Source organism: Drosophila busckii, chromosome 4 (assembly GCF_011750605.1).
Source record: "Drosophila busckii strain San Diego stock center, stock number 13000-0081.31 chromosome 4, ASM1175060v1, whole genome shotgun sequence".
In the NCBI taxonomy this organism is placed as follows: domain Eukaryota; kingdom Metazoa; phylum Arthropoda; class Insecta; order Diptera; family Drosophilidae; genus Drosophila; species Drosophila busckii.
This window is the reverse complement of record NC_046609.1, coordinates 136,802-157,788: the sequence shown is the minus strand read 5'-3', so window position 1 is coordinate 157,788 and position 20,987 is coordinate 136,802. Positions and strand designations below refer to the sequence as shown.

At 35.7% G+C, this 20,987-nt stretch overlaps 3 protein-coding genes across 3 annotated transcripts; 1 reads left to right on the top strand and 2 right to left on the bottom strand.

Annotated features, from left to right (window-relative positions):
• Positions 1-1,486: 1,486 nt before the first annotated feature.
• Positions 1,487-3,765, bottom strand: LOC108607415 (ATP synthase subunit beta, mitochondrial). Its single transcript, XM_017998206.1, has 3 exons — positions 3,660-3,765; positions 2,812-3,126; positions 1,487-2,746 (listed from the first exon to the last, which is right to left on the bottom strand). Exons 1-3 carry the CDS (start codon positions 3,721-3,723, stop codon positions 1,605-1,607), a joined length of 1,521 nt encoding a protein of 506 aa, XP_017853695.1. The 5' UTR covers positions 3,724-3,765; the 3' UTR covers positions 1,487-1,604.
• Positions 3,766-5,191: 1,426 nt separating this feature from the next.
• On the bottom strand, positions 5,192-5,813 carry LOC108607353 (eukaryotic translation initiation factor 5A). Its single transcript, XM_017998046.2, has one exon. The coding sequence runs from the start codon at positions 5,752-5,754 to the stop codon at positions 5,269-5,271; it is 486 nt and encodes a 161-aa protein (XP_017853535.1). The 5' UTR covers positions 5,755-5,813; the 3' UTR covers positions 5,192-5,268.
• A 1,936-nt stretch (positions 5,814-7,749) lies between these two features.
• Positions 7,750-15,714, top strand: LOC108607391 (plexin-A2). The gene is made up of 8 exons (XM_017998153.2): positions 7,750-9,105; positions 9,685-10,930; positions 11,684-14,023; positions 14,093-14,288; positions 14,361-14,747; positions 14,862-14,992; positions 15,058-15,203; positions 15,331-15,714. The coding sequence occupies exons 1-8, from the start codon at positions 7,807-7,809 to the stop codon at positions 15,496-15,498; spliced, it is 5,913 nt and encodes a 1,970-aa protein (XP_017853642.1). The 5' UTR covers positions 7,750-7,806; the 3' UTR covers positions 15,499-15,714.
• Positions 15,715-20,987: the final 5,273 nt, after the last annotated feature.

The following is a 20,987-nucleotide window of genomic DNA, read 5'->3' as shown; positions in this document are numbered from 1 at the left end:
CAGATCAAATTTGAATCATTGAAACGCATCGCAGTAATTTAATTTATTGTTATACCGTTTTGTTTTAGAAATAAAATGTATTCAAAATACTTATACTTAGTACTATATTTGTATATCGTGCAGCACATATAGATAAATATATATATATATGCATATACATACATATATAAATAATTGTAAATGTATATAAAAATGTGAAAAGGGCGGATAAACATGTTAGTACAGATAACACGTATAACAATCATTGTAATTTGAAAATGAAGCAGTTAAATAATATACTATGGACTCAGAGCCAGTACACACACACACACTATGTATTTGTACTTTAATGTTGTATGCATTTTCCATAACGCTCTTCAAACTAATTTTTCTAATATAAAGATATTTTAAAATTAAATATTCTGAATCATACTTATGATACAATATATTATATGACATTATAACAAATTCTATTTTTATCAATGAAAATTTGTAAGCAGCACAAACTAAGATCGAAATAAATAATTGTTTATCGAATGCCTATTATTAAACAAAGTTAAACTTAAAAACATGAAATGAATATCTTTAATATTTCTTCAAGCTTTGCAAGCATATAAAAATACGATGGCCTATATGAAATAATTCCTGTAGTTCATGTCCCCAGAATAAACATTACTTAACGCAACACATAATGCTAAAAAAATTAAAAAGATGTTAAAAGAAAAGTCAATATAATTACAAATCTATATTTATTATTTATGAAATACATACTAAATAAAATATTACAATTATCATCAATCTTAACAAGGTATCTTTACTTTTATAGCGATAAATTTTTAGACTGCAATACCAATAGATTTAGCTATTAAATTTATACATAATTATATATATGTAAGTACAATTTATATGCATGTACCTTTTAAGTTTACTGCATAGTAATAATCTCAGCATAGGTATTGTTCCGGACCGGGACAATGACAACTCTGACAGCAACTAATACACATTACATTTTGTAATGAATTACATTTTAAAATAACAATATGGTTAAGAAGTAGGTTACGTTTAAAATTTTGTGTCTATAGCTCTTCTAGTCTCCAAGTTCAGACAGACAGAGCTTAATTATGTCAATTTGATGATTTTCATGATATCGTTTTCCGTATTTTAGTCAAGTGTTTAAACAATATTAGCTGAGACGATGTACTTACATATAAACAAGCAACATTGAGCGAGTTGAAATATTTCAAACGTGCTAACCGATAGGAAAATTTCAATTACTGCATTAAGACTTTCCCACAAAACCAGCATACCATGTACACAGATACATATATACATAGTAAGAAATTGTGTACTCTATATATATATATATTATAGAATGAATTTATCACTTTCTAAAAATCTAAAATTGTATTCGAATTTGAACTCTTGCCTCGCGCTTTACTCAGCTTTTTCTCAAATCCAAGTCAAATTGTAAATCTGACTTTCCACATGTAGACTATAACAGAAAATATTTGGAGTTGTTTAAATACATTTTATTGATTATATTTGGGTTGGAGGCCCTGACAACTTTTAGCTTAACTCATTATAACATGCGAATCCGCACGCCCTAAATCTGACGAGTGAACAGTTTAGGCTGCTTCTTTAGCCAGGCGATCGGCTTTTTCGACAACTTCTTCAATGGGACCAACCATATAAAACGCAACTTCGGGTAGATGATCGTATTCTCCAGCCAAAATCTGAGAGAAGCCCTTGATGGTTTGCTCCAGAGGAACAAGCTTACCGGCGTGGCCAGTGAAAACCTCGGCGACCTGGAATGGCTGTGACAAGAAACGTTGAATCTTGCGTGCACGCGCGACTGTCAGTTTGTCTTCTTCGGACAGCTCATCCATGCCCAAAATGGCAATAATATCCTGTAGAGATTTGTAATCCTGCAAGATTTTTTGAACACCTCGAGCGACGTTGTAGTGCTCCTGTCCAATGATGTTAGGATCCATGATACGAGAGGTAGAATCCAAAGGATCTACAGCAGGATAAATTCCCAACTCGGCAATGGCACGCGACAGTACAGTGGTCGCATCCAAATGAGCGAAAGTTGTAGCTGGAGCTGGATCTGTTAAATCATCAGCCGGCACATAAATAGCCTGTACAGACGTGATAGAACCCTTCTTGGTAGTCGTAATACGCTCCTGCATAGAACCCATATCAGTGGCCAAAGTTGGCTGATAGCCCACAGCCGATGGAATACGACCTAACAATGCCGACACTTCAGAGCCAGCCTGGGTGAAACGGAAAATGTTGTCTATAAAGAGCAACACGTCCTGCCCCTCTTGGTCACGGAAATATTCGGCCACGGTCAGACCAGTCAATGCGACACGAGCACGAGCACCTGGAGGCTCGTTCATCTGGCCGTAGACCAGGGCGACCTTTGATGTCTTGTCCTTAAGTGAAATGACACCGGATTCAATCATCTCGTTATACAAATCATTGCCCTCGCGTGTGCGTTCACCGACACCAGCGAACACCGAATAACCACCATGAGCCTTAGCCACATTATTAATCAGCTCCATAATCAAGACAGTCTTGCCAACACCGGCACCGCCAAAAAGACCAATCTTGCCACCCTTGGCATAAGGGGCTAGAAGATCCACAACTTTGATACCAGTAACGAGAATCTCCTGCTCAACAGACATCTCAACAAATTCAGGTGCTTCGGCGTGAATTGGAGCTGTTTTATCGGTTGGAATTGGACCACGCTCATCGATGGGCTCGCCTACAATACAAACAATATTATTATTCCAAAGCTTAGCTAGAGGATAAAGCTAACTCCACACTTACCAATTACATTAATAATACGTCCCAAAGTTTCAGCTCCCACTGGGATACGAATTGGATAGCCAGTATCGAGAACCTTCTGTCCACGAACCAAGCCCTCGGTACCATCCATGGCTATGGTGCGGACAGTGTTTTCACCTAAATGTTGGGCAACCTCCAACACCAAGCGTGGAGAACGATTGTCAACCTCCAAAGCGTTCAAAATCGGCGGCAGGTTCTCGTCGAACTGTACATCAACAACGGCACCAATTACGGCTACAATTTTGCCGTTGGCCCCAGCGGCCGCCTTGGCAGATGCCTTAGCGGCATGACCGCGAGCTGAAATCCCAATAATTAGTTTTTAAGTTTACACACTTTTCGTTACGTCACAGCTATAACGGGTACCTCATTGCTCATATTGACAAAATGAAGTATTATGAAAAATTAACAATTTTTTTTTTACTTTTCTTTGTAATGAAACCAATCTAGGCAAATATTACTTTGTAATTCATCATAGCATTTACATACATTTTTTTTATGTATGTATAATAACATGGTATATAATCAGGCATATGGCTCTTACATAATGCAGGTGACTATGTAAAATATGAAAATTTATATATTTTACACTTTTCTTCGTATATACATGTAACACATTTGACTTTTATCCTTTGTAGCCAAGTTAGTCTGATTATTATGCAATCATTTAACTCTCAATACATTTAGGTTATGTTCTTTGCCATTAAAGACATTTCAACCCAAATGCATTAAATAGAAAAATTAAACTCCAACATGCTACCTACAAATATATTTCTAATGTGCGATCTCAACACTTTTTAGTCCAAATAAGCAATTCATGTATTAATACTTACTCAATTGCCCCAAAAATGGCAGCAAGTTTTTATCAGCTTTGGCGGCAGCACGTAACGCGAACATTTTTCGACCAACAATGAAGAAATGGTGCAATCTAATTGGAAGTAAACATCGATATATGCAAGTATTATCGACAAAATTGTGCGACAAGCACAGTAGTAAAACTGTCTCATTGGTTCGAGAAGGATACAAACAACGCAGAATCGAAACGAGCATTTGACACGTATCATCTAAAAATGGGTGCGAGAAAGAGGCTCAACGGTATTTTAACTTGTAAATTTGTTGCTTCTAGAATAAAAAACGGGAATGGAAAAATAATTATTTTGTTTTTTCTAAAGTTAGAAAGGGGTTCGTTGTTTAATTAATATATACATATCGTATATATAAGTATCATATATTTCTATTTTCTAATTTTTGCATATAAATATTTCAACAAGCAACTTAGATAAATCAGTTTTTTAACTTCAGTATGTGTCACAGAATTTCAAATCATAATCATTTACATTTATCGATATAAATATATCGATATAGCAACTAAATATGTGAGCATGAGCAACATTGACCAATCAACTATAATTCGGCATTATTAATGCCTAAAATATAAGAAAAAAAAAATTAAATCAGCATACTATATGAGTAGGTTAAAAGTAAGATTTCAATGGTTGTGTCGAGGAAGGGCAAGGTTAAATGAACGGTATAATACTTCATTCCATGCGGAGATCAAATTTATAATAAATAATTATAATAAATCTCACAAAAATTTGGTTTTTTTTTTTTTAATATTTTTGTCTTTAAGGATATGTAGTTATTTGGTCACCTCTCACTGCACAACGTTTTATGGTCGGTACCGGTACAAGTATAATTATATATACACATGTATGTATGTATACATATGTACATATGTACATGCTATATATTCTAAACATACATAGTTTTAGAGCTAGAGTTTTTAATGAAATCGGGCAAAGGGTGTGGAAACTAGTCGTACACTGTTAAGGTGCAAGGGTTTTTTATTTTTTACCAATGCTGTGCAAATCACAAAAATGTATTCTATATACAAATGTACTTGGCCTTCCATACGTGCGTATGTACAAATAAATAAATACTAATGTATTCAAAAATATGTATTTTGTTGTACGTTACCATGTATCTATTAAAGTGACATTCAATTATTATTATTAACTTTATTTACCAGCTCATTTGATGTGCTTTGCAAATGTTTTACTTCTAAATATTTATGTATTTATTTTTACATACACATGTGTATACATATATATACATATGTACATATATGTATGCAGTATATATATGAATTTTTTGCAACCATACGAATGCACACATACATATACAAGTTAGCTCGACCTGCAATGCCCCTTCTTAATACATACATACAAATATGTACGTATGTACATATGTATATGTATGCGTGAGGGAAAAACATCGTAGCCAAAAAGGAAAATATGCCTCTAAAATATCCCAAGATCCGCTGATATGTTGATACATGTTTGTATATGCATATGCGAACTACCAATTTGTTTTGTAGAATCATTTAATTGATATTACTTCATTTTATCATTACACTTTCGGTTCATGACAGCTTAGGATAGCCTACTTGTCCAATGCTGTGTTGGTTTTTATGGCAATGACGCACTCTTCGTTACAGGCTTTTAGTACGGTACACAATAGATCTTTGCCGCTATCAAAATCCGTGCGCAATGATGCACCCAATTGTCCTTCGGGAAGTTTGAGGTCTTCGCGTATATCGCCACTGTCGGACATTAGAGAGAGGTAGCCATCATCGCTAATGTCGTTGAGTTGATAGTCCTCGCGTTTCACATTGGGCACTTCCATGTTGTGGGTAGAGGGGCATATATCTTCATATTTTTTTTGTGTGAATATGTCGATGCCGACAAGGTGGACTTTGGCGTGGCCATGCTTGCCAGTCTTAGATGTAGACATGTCCACAATCTTGCACGGACGTCCCTTGAGCATCACGAAACCGTTTTTACGCAAAGCCGAGCATTGCATAGGAAATGTTTGGGCTGCGCCAGAATCGACAGTGGCAAATTCGGTATCATGGTCTTCCGTAGACATCTCGAAATTTATTTTATAAAACCTTAACACGCGGCACGCTGCTGAGAAAAAGGGAAGAAGAAATCAAGAATGGTCACACCATGGAGATGGAAAAGATTGCGCAGAGCTGCATTTTTATAGGTATCGATATATTTTTTTAGGGATACTTGTAGTAAATCGATACTTGTTACGTTTGACAGCACTTTACCAACTTAATCGATTAATTTTTGTTTGCATTCACAATATAACTTCTATCGCAACTGTTATAATAAATAAAAATAATAATATATTCTAAGCAACCGAACGATAAGAATCCGATCTTTATAGAGAGTTTTGACTTTAGAGAACGTTTGCCTCTTAATATATCGATATAAAATACACACGGCTTATCGAAATTGCAGAATTGTAGTCAAAAACTAAATGTGTGCGCTTGTTTATGTGTATGTGTGGGTCACCAGCATAGAATATACATATACATATATATTATAAAAATCAAGTGGTGAGTGCAATCTCTCATATTTGTGAGTATAAGAAGTACTTTTTTTTTATTTGTAAACTTCTACTTTGGTAGCAAAAAATAATTTTCGTCTGCATATGTGCAAAGTGTATTAGTTATTTGTGAAAAATCGAATCTTTGAACTTTATAAAGCTTTAATTTCGTGCTGCCTCTGTACATAAGTACATATGTATGTACATACATACATACATATGTATGCAACTAAATATTTTATTTTGTATTATTGTGATATGTATGTATATGGAAGTGCAACTTTTACTTAAGCTATGCTGATTACAAGTTTAGGAGGTGAAGTTACAGAATTCGCAGTCTGACGTTAGTTAAGGGCGCATGCATTGACATTTTTATAAATGTACATATGTATGTATGGGTGTATGCTCGCTCATAATTATGTAGGTATGTATGTATGCAGTATGAATGCAGATAGATAAGTATGTACACTAGAATGGATATCCTCTTCCGATGAATAGAAAATTGAAATTTGGCTTAAAGTGAAAATATTTAATTAAGTAAATATACATATGTATGTAAATACACATCCGAACCCTTAAATTTAAGTATTTACACACTCTTAATATTGAAAGACGCCTCAAAAAGGGCGTAGGCGTAGTGGAATACATGAAAGTGCTGCAGTCAGGGTGCATGTTGTGTACAATATGTACATATGTACATCTGTATGTATGTTTATTTGTGTACATATGCGTATATTTTATGCTAATTAGTGTCGTAAACTCATAGGTGCTCCTGCAAAAAAAATATACCATAGTGAAGTTAAATAATTTCCTCTTTGTGTCTTATTTAAATTTGTTGTAATATATGTATACATACATATATGATTGTTTTCTATATGTAGTTTAAAAATTAAACCAAACGCTTTGTTGTCGCTCATGTCTGCCGGAAGTATTGAATTTAGTGATAAATAAAGTGTATGTTTATTGATTTAACGCATATCTATAATTACTGTTTATATACATAAATGTACATACATAGAACAAGTAGTCATGTTGTTACAAGTGTTTTTTGTTGTTGTTCATTTTTCCATAAATTTGAATGTATTTATGTGAATACCTATTTACATACTTGCATTCATTCGTATATAGTTGCAAATACCAACCAACTATTTAAAATTTGATTTTGCACAAATGGGATCAAACTTTTCATATAATATAGTTAAACCGTTTATGATAAAAATTACAATGGACTTAAAAAATATAAAAATTTATATATTTTCTGTTTCTTATTTTACTCATTTTCATTTGCAGCGTAAATAATGTGGAGACTGCTAACTGGATGTGGTAGTTGAGAATATTAAATCTTAATGGATAAAAAGCAGCAAATGTGGCTGCGTATATACTAAATGCATATGTATATCCATATATAAGCCACAGATGATACATTTGTAACCCTTGGATCAAAACAAATTTGAAAAATAAGTCTTAACAAGGAAAAAATAAAAAGCAAGAGCTTTAGCTCAAGGAAGAATTTTCAATAAATAAAAGATCCTTCTCAAAGGATTCATCGATCGACGTTCTGGCGGTTAGACCGCTATTTTGGAAATGCATATTTTACATGTCTGCCAATTATTATTATTATTATTAATAACAATACTGGTTAATCAATCAAAAAGGGTAATAGCCCACGGAGAATTAGTACACTTGACCAATATACGTAATGAAAAGTTGGATGTTGGTGAAGACACGAACCCAAACCCGGCCGAAGTATTGGCTCTTGCTTCACGAGCTAATAGGAATACAAATATAAGCACACCAGACTTGGTTTTAAGTGATGGCGAAAGTAACAGTGGAAGCAGCAGCATTATAACAAATATTGCCAAATTCGATACGAAGCTCAATCATTTGCTCGTGGATACAATTACGGGTCGAGTGTTTGTTGGTGGTGTGAATCGCTTGTACCAATTGTCGCCAGATCTAGAATTACACGAAACAGTGAAAACAGGACCACAGAATGATTCGGTCGAGTGTACTATATTAGATTGTCCGATAAATGCAATTCGAAAGCCAACAGATAATTACAACAAAGTGCTGCTGATTGATCGGGCCACTTCGCGTCTGATTGCATGCGGCTCCCTGTTTCAGGGAACATGTACAGTGCGCAATTTGCAAAATGTCAGCATTGTTGAGCACGAGGTACCGGATGCAGTGGTGGCCAATGATGCAAACTCCTCTACAGTAGCATTTATAGCGCCGGGACCTCCTCAACATCCAGTCACAAACGTTATGTATGTGGGCGTTACATATACAAATAACTCACCCTATCGCAGTGAAATTCCTGCGGTGGCATCCCGTTCATTAGAAAATAGCAAAATGTTCCAGATTGCCTCGTCTGCTGTCACGACGGGGACTCGCACTTTTATAAATTCATATGCTCGAGAGTCGTATTTGGTCAGCTATGTGTATGGGTTTAGTTCCGAACGTTTTTCGTATTTCCTTACTACACAGCTTAAGCACAGTCATCACTCATCGCCCAAGGAATACATCACCAAATTGGTGCGAATATGTCAAGAGGACTCCAATTATTATTCCTACACTGAGATTCCTGTGGAGTGCATCAGTGATGCTCAGGGTGGCACCAAGTTTAATTTGGTTCAGGCTGGATTTTTAGGCAAACCAAGCTCTGATCTGGCTCAAAGTCTAGGTATCTCGATTCAGGATGATGTTCTCTTTGCTGCATTCTCAAAAGGCGACAGCAATGTGCCAACAAATAATTCAGCACTCTGTATATACTCGCTCAAGGCCGTTCGCCGTAAATTTATGCAAAACATAAAATTCTGTTTTAATGGCAACGGAATGCGAGGACTGGACTTCATATCGCCCAGTATGCCCTGTGTTTTAACAGTAAGTGCAAATTTATTAAAAATTAATCTTAACTTAAAAGCTCATAAAAAAGTCGGTCGGCTGTCTTCTCTAAAATACGCTTTTTTCCGTTTTATATTACTCTACTTAAACTTATTGAATTAAGTTATTAATATGTCACATTGTTATCTGATCTTGCACGTTAGTTCTTGTTATTACACATCCATCAATATTTCTGAAAGTTGCCGCTTTTTTTTATTTTCGATCATTATACATTTATCTATAACTTTTGGAGTCCAAAATTTGGACACACATGAATGATTAGTGAAAATTTTAGATTTTTTTTTTTTTTATTTATTAATTAAGTTCTTGTTAAATGAATATAATAAATTTTAATTTCCCATATACCAGCGGACTATGACACACGATTACAGCTTAATGTAGTGCTTAAGTTGTTAAGTGTGCAAGAGTATGTAGTCAGTTAATGAAATTTGTTACGATTGCGAGTCCGATTGCGATGAGTGAAAAGTCTGGTTAGATAATTATATTTATTTGAATGTTATTTTATATAGCTCAAGATCATGAACCATTTATTTAATTGTTGGGTTGTACCTATTACAGAAACTGCAAACGATCGGTGAAGATTTCTGTGGTCTAGATGTAAATTCACCGCTAGGAGGAGAACAGCCAATAACATCAGTACCAGTAGCAATGTTTAGCACAAGAATCACCTCAGTAGCGGCAACAAGTACTAGCGGCTATACTGTTGTTTTTCTTGGCACTGAGCAGGGATACATTAAGAAAGTTGTTGTGGAGTCTTCAAACGTGGCCAACGAATACGCAAGCTTAGCTGTAGATGTGGGATCTGTAATCAACCAGGATATGCAGTTCGACAATCAGAATCTATATATTTACGCTATGTCTGAACGCAAAGTGTCCAAAGTGAAAGTGTTCGATTGTGGCGACTATAAGACATGCGGCGAATGTCTGGGAGCCAGAGATCCTTACTGTGGCTGGTGCTCCCTGGAGAATAAATGTAGTCCTCGCTCCAACTGCCAGGATGATGCTAACGACCCTCTCTACTGGGTCAGCTACAAGACTGGCAAGTGCACAACCATAACAAGTGTGGTGCCACACCAACTGCAGCGCACCACTGCTCGCACCCTAGAGCTGATTATTGATCACTTGCCTCAGCTAAAGGAGAACTTGATCTGCGCTTTCACCACTGAAGATAAGGCACTCTTCACAAATGCGACTAAGAAGCGCAATGGTGTAAACTGCACCACACCACGCACTGACATGTTGCCTCAAATTGAGCAGGGAAAGCATCATTTTACCGCCAAACTGTCAGTACGCACAAGAAATGGTCCTGATCTCGTCTCCACAGATTTCACATTTTTTGACTGCAGCACGCACTCGTCTTGCACGCGGTGTGTCTCGTCCGAGTTTCCGTGTGACTGGTGCGTGGAAGCGCATCGCTGTACACATGACACCGCTGAGAACTGTCGAAACGACATATTGGTCACTGGCATCAGTCGCATTGGACCCAGCTATCGATCTGGCCCTGGCTTTTGCCCCACTATTAATGCTACTGGCGATGGTAGTGAGGTGCTCGTCGCTGCCGGCACAAGCAAGTCGATCAAGGTTAAGGTCCACATCATTGGACAGTTTATTGTCCAGACACGCTTTGTTTGTCAATTTAATATTGAGGGACGTGTGACCAGCTTAAATGCTCAGCTGCTTGGCGATACTATCTATTGTGACAGCATGGAGTTTCAATACACATCGCGATCACCAAACTTGACAGCTACATTTGCTGTCATCTGGGGCGGATCGAAACCCCTTGACAACCCTCATAATATCCACGGTAAGTGCAAAATGAAAACAGAATTAAGTAATGATTCCATTACTATATACATACATACATACATACTTACTTATTCATGCAGTCAAGGAAACTAACTAAACTAAGCGTAAGCTTTTGAGAGAATTTGCTGAGTTGGTCGCGAGTGCTTGTGTTGGTCGCGATGCCCTTAGTTAAAATGTATCAAAAGTTAGCTACGCCTAATTTTAGTGCGTTTTTATTGTAATATACGGTAGCAAGTTGATTTTCAATATTTGACAAAACTTTGTAAGTATATATTTTAAATATTCTCTGGAGTATGTTTTCAAAAACACATAAATTGTAATTTCGCAATGAGCAGGGGAGCCGCAATAAGCATTCACACATACACTTAACAGAATAGTCGTTTTCAAGCTACTATATAGAAAATAAAAGCTTGAATATTTCCAAAGTTTTTATGTGTTTATAGATTTTTATTTGATTAGCATCAGTCAAAAAGGTGTGTAAACGAATTAAATCGATCAAATCGACCCATCTTAAGGTACACGTTTTCAGTCATGGCCTGGTTCAACTCAATATTGTTAAAAACCATTGATATTTTTTCTGTTTTATCAATTAATATAAAAAGTACAAAAGTGTTAATTCATTAACCTCTCGACACAAAACCCAAACAGGTTGTGCCCATCTTAACACTCAATTAATACTTCTTTTGGCTTATCTTTTTTCCCAATTAAATACATAATTTGGTTATAATAACTATTTCATTCCTGTTTGCAGTCGTAATTTACCGTTGCCGTGATATGGCCGACAGTTGCGGCATTTGCTTGGCATTGGCCGAAAAGTACAATTGCGGCTGGTGTTCGTCAACAAATACGTGCGAGGTTGTGGAACAATGTAATAAGAATAATGAGGGTAAAACGGATTGGTTGAACCGAAGCGAAATTTGCCCGAATCCGGAGATTCATTCGTTTGAGCCAAAAACTGGCCCCTGGGAGGGTGGTACCAATATAACTATACGGGGAATTAACCTTGGCAAGAACTATAATGATATATACTCAGGCGTGCGTATAGCTGGTATCAATTGCATGCCATTTCCTCAGTTTTACATTGATACAAAGCAGATTGTATGTACAGTAGACAGTCCAGGCGAGCAGATGTATAGGAACGGGCGCATAGTTGTCCAAATCGGCGACTACCGAGGCGAGTCCAAAGAGGATTATGAATTTGTAGATCCGAAAATATCCAACTTCTACCCGCGTTTCGGTCCAACCTCCGGTGGTACACAAATCCGAATAATTGGCAAACACTTGAATGCTGGCTCACGCATCCAAGCATTCATTAATGATCACTTGCCGTGTAAGATCCTCAGCGCGGACGCATCACAAGCTGTTTGTCTCACCTCGCCATCGCCGGGCATTATCGAGGGTCGCATGAAAATGTCTTTCGACAATGGGCCGAGGGAGTTTAACGACTACAATTTTAAATACGTGCTTGACCCAACAGTGCAGCAAGTCAGCTCAGGCCCCAGTGCTCAGATAAAAGTACCCAAAGGTATTCCTGCTGGTGGCATTCGGATCTCTGCCATGGGTACGCAGTTCTCCAGTATTCAAGCGCCGAGCATTTATGTATTTTACAAAAGCCAAATGTATGTGAGCCAGTGTCACGTTAACTCGGATACTGAGATGGAATGCCCATCACCGATAGTTGAGGCAGAGAGCAACACTCTAGACCCCGATAATCCATTGTTGCTTGAGTACGGTTTCCTAATGGATAATGTACTGCGTGTACAAAACCTTTCGCGCTCGCACAATAATCACTTTGAGCTCTATCCGAATCCCGAGTACTTTGCATTCGAGGAACGCGTCAAGTACTTTAAGAGCGAGTATTTGACTATTAACGGCCGTAATCTGGATCGCGCCTGCAAAGAGAGCGATGTTCAAGTAAAAATCGGAAATGGTTACTGCAATATTACGTCGCTTTCTCGGCAGCAGCTCACGTGCCGACCCCCAAGTGAGAGCGCAGCGACCAGCAGCAATAGTAATAGTGGACCTGAGGTGGTTGTGCGCATCGGTACTTCTTTAGAGTACCGCATTGGCATACTTAGCTACGAGTCGTCGAACCTTATTACGGACTGGGGAGACAATGTGGTCTTCGTAGTATTTGCCGGTATTTGCGTATTCGTGTTCATCTTTGTCGCTCTTCTGGTGGCGTATAGAAAGAAGACGTCCGAATCGAATCGAGTGCTTCGAAACATGCAGGAGCAGATGGATATTCTAGAGCTGCGCGTGGCTGCTGAGTGCAAAGAAGCCTTTGCAGAGCTGCAGACAGAAATGACAGATCTAACTGGCGACCTCACCTCTGGCGGCATTCCCTTTTTGGACTATCGGTCGTATGCTATGAAGATTCTCTTCCCCAATCACGAGGATCACATTGTGCTGCAGTGGGAGAGGCCCGAGCTGCTGCGCAAAGAGAAGGGTTTGCGTCTCTTCGCCCAGTTAATAATGAATAAGACATTCCTATTGCTATTTATACGAACGCTTGAATCGAATCGTTACTTTTCTATGCGCGAACGTGTCAATGTCGCTTCGCTTATAATGGTCACGTTGCAGTCAAAGCTTGAGTACTGCACAGATATATTAAAGACCTTGCTTGGCGACTTGATTGAAAAATGTATTGAGGGCAAGAGCCATCCTAAGTTACTATTGCGTCGTACTGAAAGTGTAGCTGAGAAGATGCTAAGCGCTTGGTTCACCTTCCTTCTTTACAAATTCCTCAAAGAGTGCGCTGGTGAGCCGCTCTATATGCTGTTTCGTGCCGTCAAGGGACAAGTGGATAAAGGCCCAGTTGACGCATGCACTCACGAGGCACGCTATTCATTAAGCGAAGAGAAACTTATTCGACAGTCCATTGACTTTCGCCCCATGACTGTTAATGCCAGCATTATACAACAGCCTATATTTTGCAATAACTTGGATATGTTACCCTCGCACACCGAAAACGTGTCGGTTAAAGTACTCGATTGTGATACTATCGGCCAAGTGAAGGAGAAATGTTTGGAGACGATTTACAGGAACATACCTTCTAGCCAAAGGCCACGCAAAGATGAATTAGATTTGGGTAAATAAATACATGCTAATTACATACATACATACAAATTGTATTATTTTTTTTTTTATTATTTTATAGAGTGGCGAACTGGAGCAACTGGGCGTGTTATTCTGTACGATGAAGACGCTACTTCTAAGACGGAAAGTGAATGGAAGAAACTTAACACACTGCAGCATTATAATGTCCCCGACGGAGCAAGCTTAAGTTTGGTACCAAAGCAAAGCTCTATTTATAATTTTAGTATTTTATCAGATAAAAACGAAAAATCTCATAAGTAAGTGCTATGTGTATTGAGACTTAATGTCTCTAATTCCTAAATTGAACGATTTTTATTTTTCATGGGCAGATACGAAACTCTCAATATATCAAAATATCCATCTTCATCGCCGACGTTCAGCCGCGCCGGGAGTCCATTGAATAATGATATGCACGATAATGGGTTGAAGTACTGGCATTTAGTTAAACATCATGACAGTGATATACAAAAGGAAGGCGAGCGTGTCAACAAACTGGTCTCTGAAATTTATCTGACACGCCTGCTTGCAACTAAGGGCACCTTGCAAAAATTTGTTGATGATCTTTTTGAGACAATATTCAGTACCGCTCATAGGGGGTCTGCATTACCATTAGCAATCAAATATATGTTTGATTTCTTGGATGATCAAGCTCTCTTACATGGCATTACAGATCCTGAAGTTGTGCACACTTGGAAAAGCAATAGCTTACCCCTTCGGTAAGTAACATATATATAATTTGTGTAATAGTTTTGACACTAGCAGTCTATATGTTAGCATATTTAAGCTTGAAGATATTATTTTAATTAATTGAATTCAATTTTACAATTTAGATTTTGGGTAAATTTAATAAAGAATCCAAACTTCGTGTTTGACATACATAAGTCAAATATTGTGGACTCTTGCTTGTCTGTCGTAGCTCAAACCTTTATGGATTCCTGCTCGACGTCGGACCATCGATTGGGTACGATAAAAACGGGAGAAATTAATTATATTTTACAAATATAATATGCTTTTAAAATATTTTAGGTAAAGATTCGCCAAGCTCAAAGCTACTATATGCTAAAGATATTCCAGAGTATCGCAAATGGGTAGATCGTTATTACAGGGATATACGGGATATGTCCTCAATATCTGATCAGGATATGAATGCGATGCTAGCCGAAGAATCTAGGGTAAGTTAATAACCTCAAAAGAGTCGATGCTTACTGGGATGGATTTTAAATGAATTTTAATTTTTCATTTAAATATTAAGCATAGATGATAACATTGAAATAAATTTACTACTCATTTAATTACCAGCTACACACAACGGAATTTAATACAAATTGTGCATTGCATGAGCTCTATACCTATGCAGTAAAGTATAACGAACAACTAATGGTCACTCTGGAGGAGGATGAGTTTTCACAAAAACAAAGACTTGCATACAAATTAGAACAAGTCCATAATATTATGTCGGCTGAATAAACATAAAGTTTTTTCTCCATAAAATGAAAACTGAGATTTTTAAAACGGACACATGGAAAGCTTTTTGTTAAATTTCAATGAAACACAAAGCAGAAAAATAATATGATCAGAAAAAATGCCCTTTCATAATTTATACATACCTATATATAACATACTAAATAAGCAGAAATGTGCGAAGAGGACTCAGATTGATTAATTTATCCTTAAAAGTAAAAATTATTGATTAAATATGTATAAGTATAAATTGTAAATGATGTTTGCGATTTAATAATGAATTTCATATTTCTTTCTAACTTTAATTGTTCATTTGCAAAGTAATTTCTAAATTAACATTCAGTTCAGTTGTTCAGTTCAGTACTGTACTTTTCCCCTTATCTGATCGAGAATCAAAATATTGAAATATATGACTATTCTATGCTGCCGAGTAGTACCGCCATAAAAACTTCGCACATACATTAAATTTAATACGATCAGCATTCCATTCACCTGATAACGTAAATTTACATGTCAAGGATACTATATATTTGGGTGGGCTTAATTAATTTTTTGTATGTGTATGTGTCAAGTTTGCTCATTGAAATATATTTTTAAATAAGTATGTATGCATATTTATGTCTTAATTGTATGTATTGCATGTAAGAAAACTAATAGCTATTAAAGGTTCGATATTCAATATAAAAAATAATCCAAATGCAAGCGCAAAAATCGACTGATTTTTATAAAAATAGTTAATATTTTAGTTTCCAGAGTAAAGTAAAAACAAAAATATTTGTTTTATATGATACCTGGTATTAATAATTGTGAATCTAGATCTACAAATATTAGATCTGATCTAATATTGAGGATACGAGTAAAGAAAACGTCACATGTATTTGAAAACAAAAAATAAAATATATGTATCACACAAAATCGTCTACCTACTACTCGTATTAATACTATGTTACCTGGTAACCCTTCGGAAACTAAAAGTAACAATTCCTGCGCCTCCCTTTCTCTTCCTGAGTATTAAAGAAATTGTATGGCATCCCTATTTTATATTTATATTGCGACAAAAAACAAACATAAGAAACAATGTAAATGAAATATGAATATAAATTTATCATCAGTTTCTTGTTTTATTCCATTATAACACATATTAGGTACTCAACAAATGTTCTTACATCAGTGTGTAATAATTGAAGTTTACACATTTTGTATTCGTTCACATTCGAAGAAAGAAATGCAAGCAAATATTATTCTAAAAAAAATAGTGCAATCAAATAAACTATTCAATCTTAATTTTCATACACACAATTGTACATACAATATGTACATATATATTTTTATATAACTTTCTCTTCCTATCCATATCGGAAACCGGGGCAACCACTCTTTATAAATTTGACAGAACATTTTATCGCTCTCTTCATATTTACGAGTACCCATTTGCTCATGGTCTTTCAGCTTTCTAGTTCAAGTTATTTATGGGTTCAAGTTAACGATCTTTAATCAATTGAATTTAATGGATATTCTATGATTTTATATTCGTGTAGGCTGAAGTATATGATCTCCTATAGTGGCTTCATCGTAGGAGAATCTGCATCTACGATTCTGAATAATTTATGTATATAGGCATGCCTAGCGTATATCGCCCCATCTTTGAAATAGTTTATTATTCTCACCGGACGAATATCTACTAGCCGTCTTGTGTGTTGTCGGCTTGCCTAGACGCGTAGGAACAAGGGGTTGGAATCCATAGTAGTGGTTCTTTTTCATAAAGGTTGAGGAACGCAATAGATAACGAGCATCTATAGTTTTTAGTAGCTAGTTTGCCGATTATATTCACTTTCTCTCATAATATAGGACAAATTAAAGTTCTCTTTTACTGCGATTTTATATAGGTATAGTAACAGGTTATAAAATGCATTTCCTAGAAAGATCTGGATGTTTAGACTCTAACTAGGGCTTAATATAGGGTGTGAATTCGACTTCTCTTTGAGAATAATATTTGTGATGAAAAGGTTACCAGATCTCATGTGTTTACGTTTTAGAATCTGTCGAACTATAGTTTCTCTCACGAATCTCCTGAATTTCAGAATATGCTAGTGTCTATAAAGCGTTTCAGAAAATCTACATTTATAGCGTCGTCTAATATGCTGATATGAATAGTTTGTGAATATTCTCTCTAATATTATAATGAATCAGGGATTTATGTAGAACATTGTCGATGAGACGCCTACTGTGGTATTTATTCTTTCTGGAGCACTCCATTGAGATTGGTACTACTTGAATGATATCATCGGAGTATTATGTTCAGTAAGTCTGAAATCCCATGTGCCGCCTATCTAATAATCCTTAGCTGCTAGACAACGACAGGAATGTGTTTTGAGGAATTTCGGATTATTGAATTATTGAAGCTGCTTTATCGCGAACAATATAGAGTGCATGTCGCTCGATGTTCTCTAGGTCTCTCAAGTGTTCTTTTTATTAATCATGACTTTCGGAACAATAATATGCTTTATTCTGTATGTTTCTTTATTGAGTTCTATATGTATATTAAATACAACAACCTAATGCTATTCACATATAAAAAGCTATGACTCATAGAAATTCATCTGTGACCTATGGGCCTTATGCAATAACATTGTAATTATTTTTATCTCTCAGGTTCTCCCAAACTAGATTCAATACAACCTTTCACTTTGGAGGAGCGTTTTTTTAATGTTATTCTGTTATAAAATCTTACTCCTTTTTTAAGATGATGCATTTCCTAGATTATTTTTTAATAATTCTCTGGATTATTATACACTAAAACAGTACAATCTAGAACATACAATATTTACGTAGATTTGGTCAGTGTTGCCAGTGGCTCACAGGGTCTTCAATTGGAACATTATAGATGGCTTCAATTCCTATGCTTAGGTGATATTTTGATTAATTTACTATGCACCTATTCAATTGAGGCAGCTCATTATATACTTATTGGTGTTCTATGTCGCAATAGCCACAGGAGTGACGGTCCTATTTCTATATGATTACCTTATAATAAGCATCTTTATCTTATGTTTACTCACGCGCTTATACACGTAAGTCTACATCACAGTGCGACAGACTACCTAATCTTACGATAAGTGTACTATATCTTCGCGCTTAAATTGAAACTAATTTGTCATTGCTCTACTGTATCATCATACGTTTTTAACATCGATTATACATACCTTTTATAAGTAGAGAAAATGTTATAAATAATAAGTGTTCTCACATTTCTTAGGCTATACTGGTTCTACATTAATTTGAATGTAATATTACTATGCAGTCATTAAAGCATCACTCATAAACAAGTAACGAGTGTATAATTATGCTAGGTAAGGTTCTGCTGTTATGTTCTCTATGTGGTTGGATGCTACTTTGTTCAATCAACTATAAGTGATTTTTTTGAGTTTGTGCAGAGGCTATTGTGTAGAACCGAATGTGAATAATAGATTATTGATATAGATGTTTAGCTCTAGGGTAAATTGCTAGGTAATATTCTTAGTATATTCTTATTTTTAATTCTATTTGCACTATTTAGATATATGTGTTATGTTTATTTATATAATTTTTAGTATATCTATTTCGTCACATGATTAATTATCTTGTGAGTGTAACTTGCGCCAGTAAATCTTACTATGTGTACTTTTTGTATTCGTAATGGAGTTATTCTTTTTTTTTTTTAATAAATGATTGTCGCCGGCGTTGTTCAGTCATGGCATTCTCAAATGTCAAACAATTATTAATAGTTTATATAATGTTTTTTAAAATTTTGATATTAAATAAACTATTGATTCTTATATTTTTTACATATATATCTATATTATATTCAAATATATATAATATATATTATATATATAATTGTGGTTGTGCGTAATTGATATAAATGTAACCAATCCACTAAGAAGTATGTAGGTATATCCATGCCTAATTATACTACTTCATGAAAGATAGAAAAAAAAATGTATTTGTATATTTTTCATGCTGATTCGCCACCTCCCAAGTCATGTAAAGTCATGGACAACTGACAAGGATATCACAAATAAAATAATTACTAAAAAAAATTAAACAACTATTAATAAATGTAAAGCTTCAGCTATATAAACAACATATCCGTTAGATATTGTACAATACTTACGAACTTAAGATACACAGCATTTATTTGATAATATGTGGGAACACTTTCAGCTTACGATATATGTGTATGTATGTTTACCTCTTTTAAATGTTTGTGTAAAAAGAGGTTGAGGTTGACCTTCTTTTTTGTATTCATCCAGTATCTGATCACTTAAAAAAATTGAAGTAACAAATCAAAATAAATCAGAGACCCGACACACCATTCAATATGTGAATAAAAAAGTCATTAAATATATGAATGTATACTTACTGTGAATTATCTATCAACATAATATATTTAAATCTATATGTGTGTATGTGCGTGTAAAGTATTTTAATATATACGAATAAAGTCTGTGAGTAAACGTCAATCGTAAAATGTTTATTAACTACTTAATACTAATTCTTATAAAGTGGGATTTTTGTGTCATTACTTACAGGAGGTAACAGTTTACACAGTTTACTTGCCTCAAGTTAACGCTTTTATTTTGGTTAATATTTTTCTCGATATATATATGTATGTAGATATGTATTATAGATACTCGGGTTGGCATGCCTGAAAAAAATTCACAAGGCGCGTACGAGTAGCCTACAGGTGTTCTCAGCCGCTCCGCGCGATTAGCTGTTTAAAAAAATGGCTATCCGATTGGCGAATAAAAGTAAACGAACAAAAATTCAAGCAAGTGACGTTTACCTTGAACAGACAAAATTGTCCACCACTCATATAAAGCAATATTGGATTTCCGCAAAATAAAAGAAGTGACGCATCTAGGAGTATAACTCGATAGAAGACTAGCATGGCGCAGATACAACGAATTCAAGGGAACATATCTAAGGCTAGAAGCCTATGGCCTCAACTGGCTTATCGATGCTCGATCGTCCCCTAGTCTGGACCATAAAGTGCTAATCAGTAGCCAATCAACTAATCGAGACATATAGCTGCCAGTTATGGGCCATCGCCAGTAATATTAACATTGTTCAGAGTGCCCAGTCAAAAATCGTAAGAACCATTACTGGTGCACGTGGTACATGCGCAATAAAACATATAAAAAGAATATTCAAACTGGTAAGAGACCCAAACCAGCTCGCGAGAGGCCTAACAAGGTTAGGCAGCCGATCCCGCCTTCGACGTCATGACCGGCCAATCAGCGATAGTCGCGCAAACAGTCCAATTGGAATGTATTTTAACTTATTGTTAGTCAGAGATAAAACAGAATATCCAAAAAATCCACAAAATATAATAAAGCAATGAAATAGCTAAAATGATAACTTTGTTTGTGACTATATTTCGTCAATCAGTCAGTCAGCTGAACGTCGAGTTTCACTTTGTTTGTCCCCTTTTATTTTCAACATCCTTCAGTTAA

What these genes read in the sequence shown, in the direction of transcription:
- LOC108607415 (XM_017998206.1), bottom strand. Translation starts at nt 3,723, where the DNA reads ATGTTCGCGTTACGTGCTGCCGCCAAAGCTGATAAAAACTTGCTGCCA. An exon ending in GCCATTTTTGGGGCAATTGA is followed by an intron (nt 3,127 to 3,659) that starts GTAAGTATTAAT and finishes TTGGGATTTCAG; the next exon opens with CTCGCGGTCATGCCGCTAAG. An exon ending in ACGTATTATTAATGTAATTG is followed by an intron (nt 2,747 to 2,811) that starts GTAAGTGTGGAG and finishes TTTGTATTGTAG; the next exon opens with GCGAGCCCATCGATGAGCGT.
- LOC108607353 (XM_017998046.2), bottom strand. Translation starts at nt 5,754, where the DNA reads ATGTCTACGGAAGACCATGATACCGAATTTGCCACTGTCGATTCTGGC.
- LOC108607391 (XM_017998153.2), top strand. Translation starts at nt 7,807, where the DNA reads ATGCATATTTTACATGTCTGCCAATTATTATTATTATTATTAATAACA. An exon ending in AGCAATAGCTTACCCCTTCG is followed by an intron (nt 14,748 to 14,861) that starts GTAAGTAACATA and finishes TTTACAATTTAG; the next exon opens with ATTTTGGGTAAATTTAATAA. An exon ending in TGCTAGCCGAAGAATCTAGG is followed by an intron (nt 15,204 to 15,330) that starts GTAAGTTAATAA and finishes TTTAATTACCAG; the next exon opens with CTACACACAACGGAATTTAA.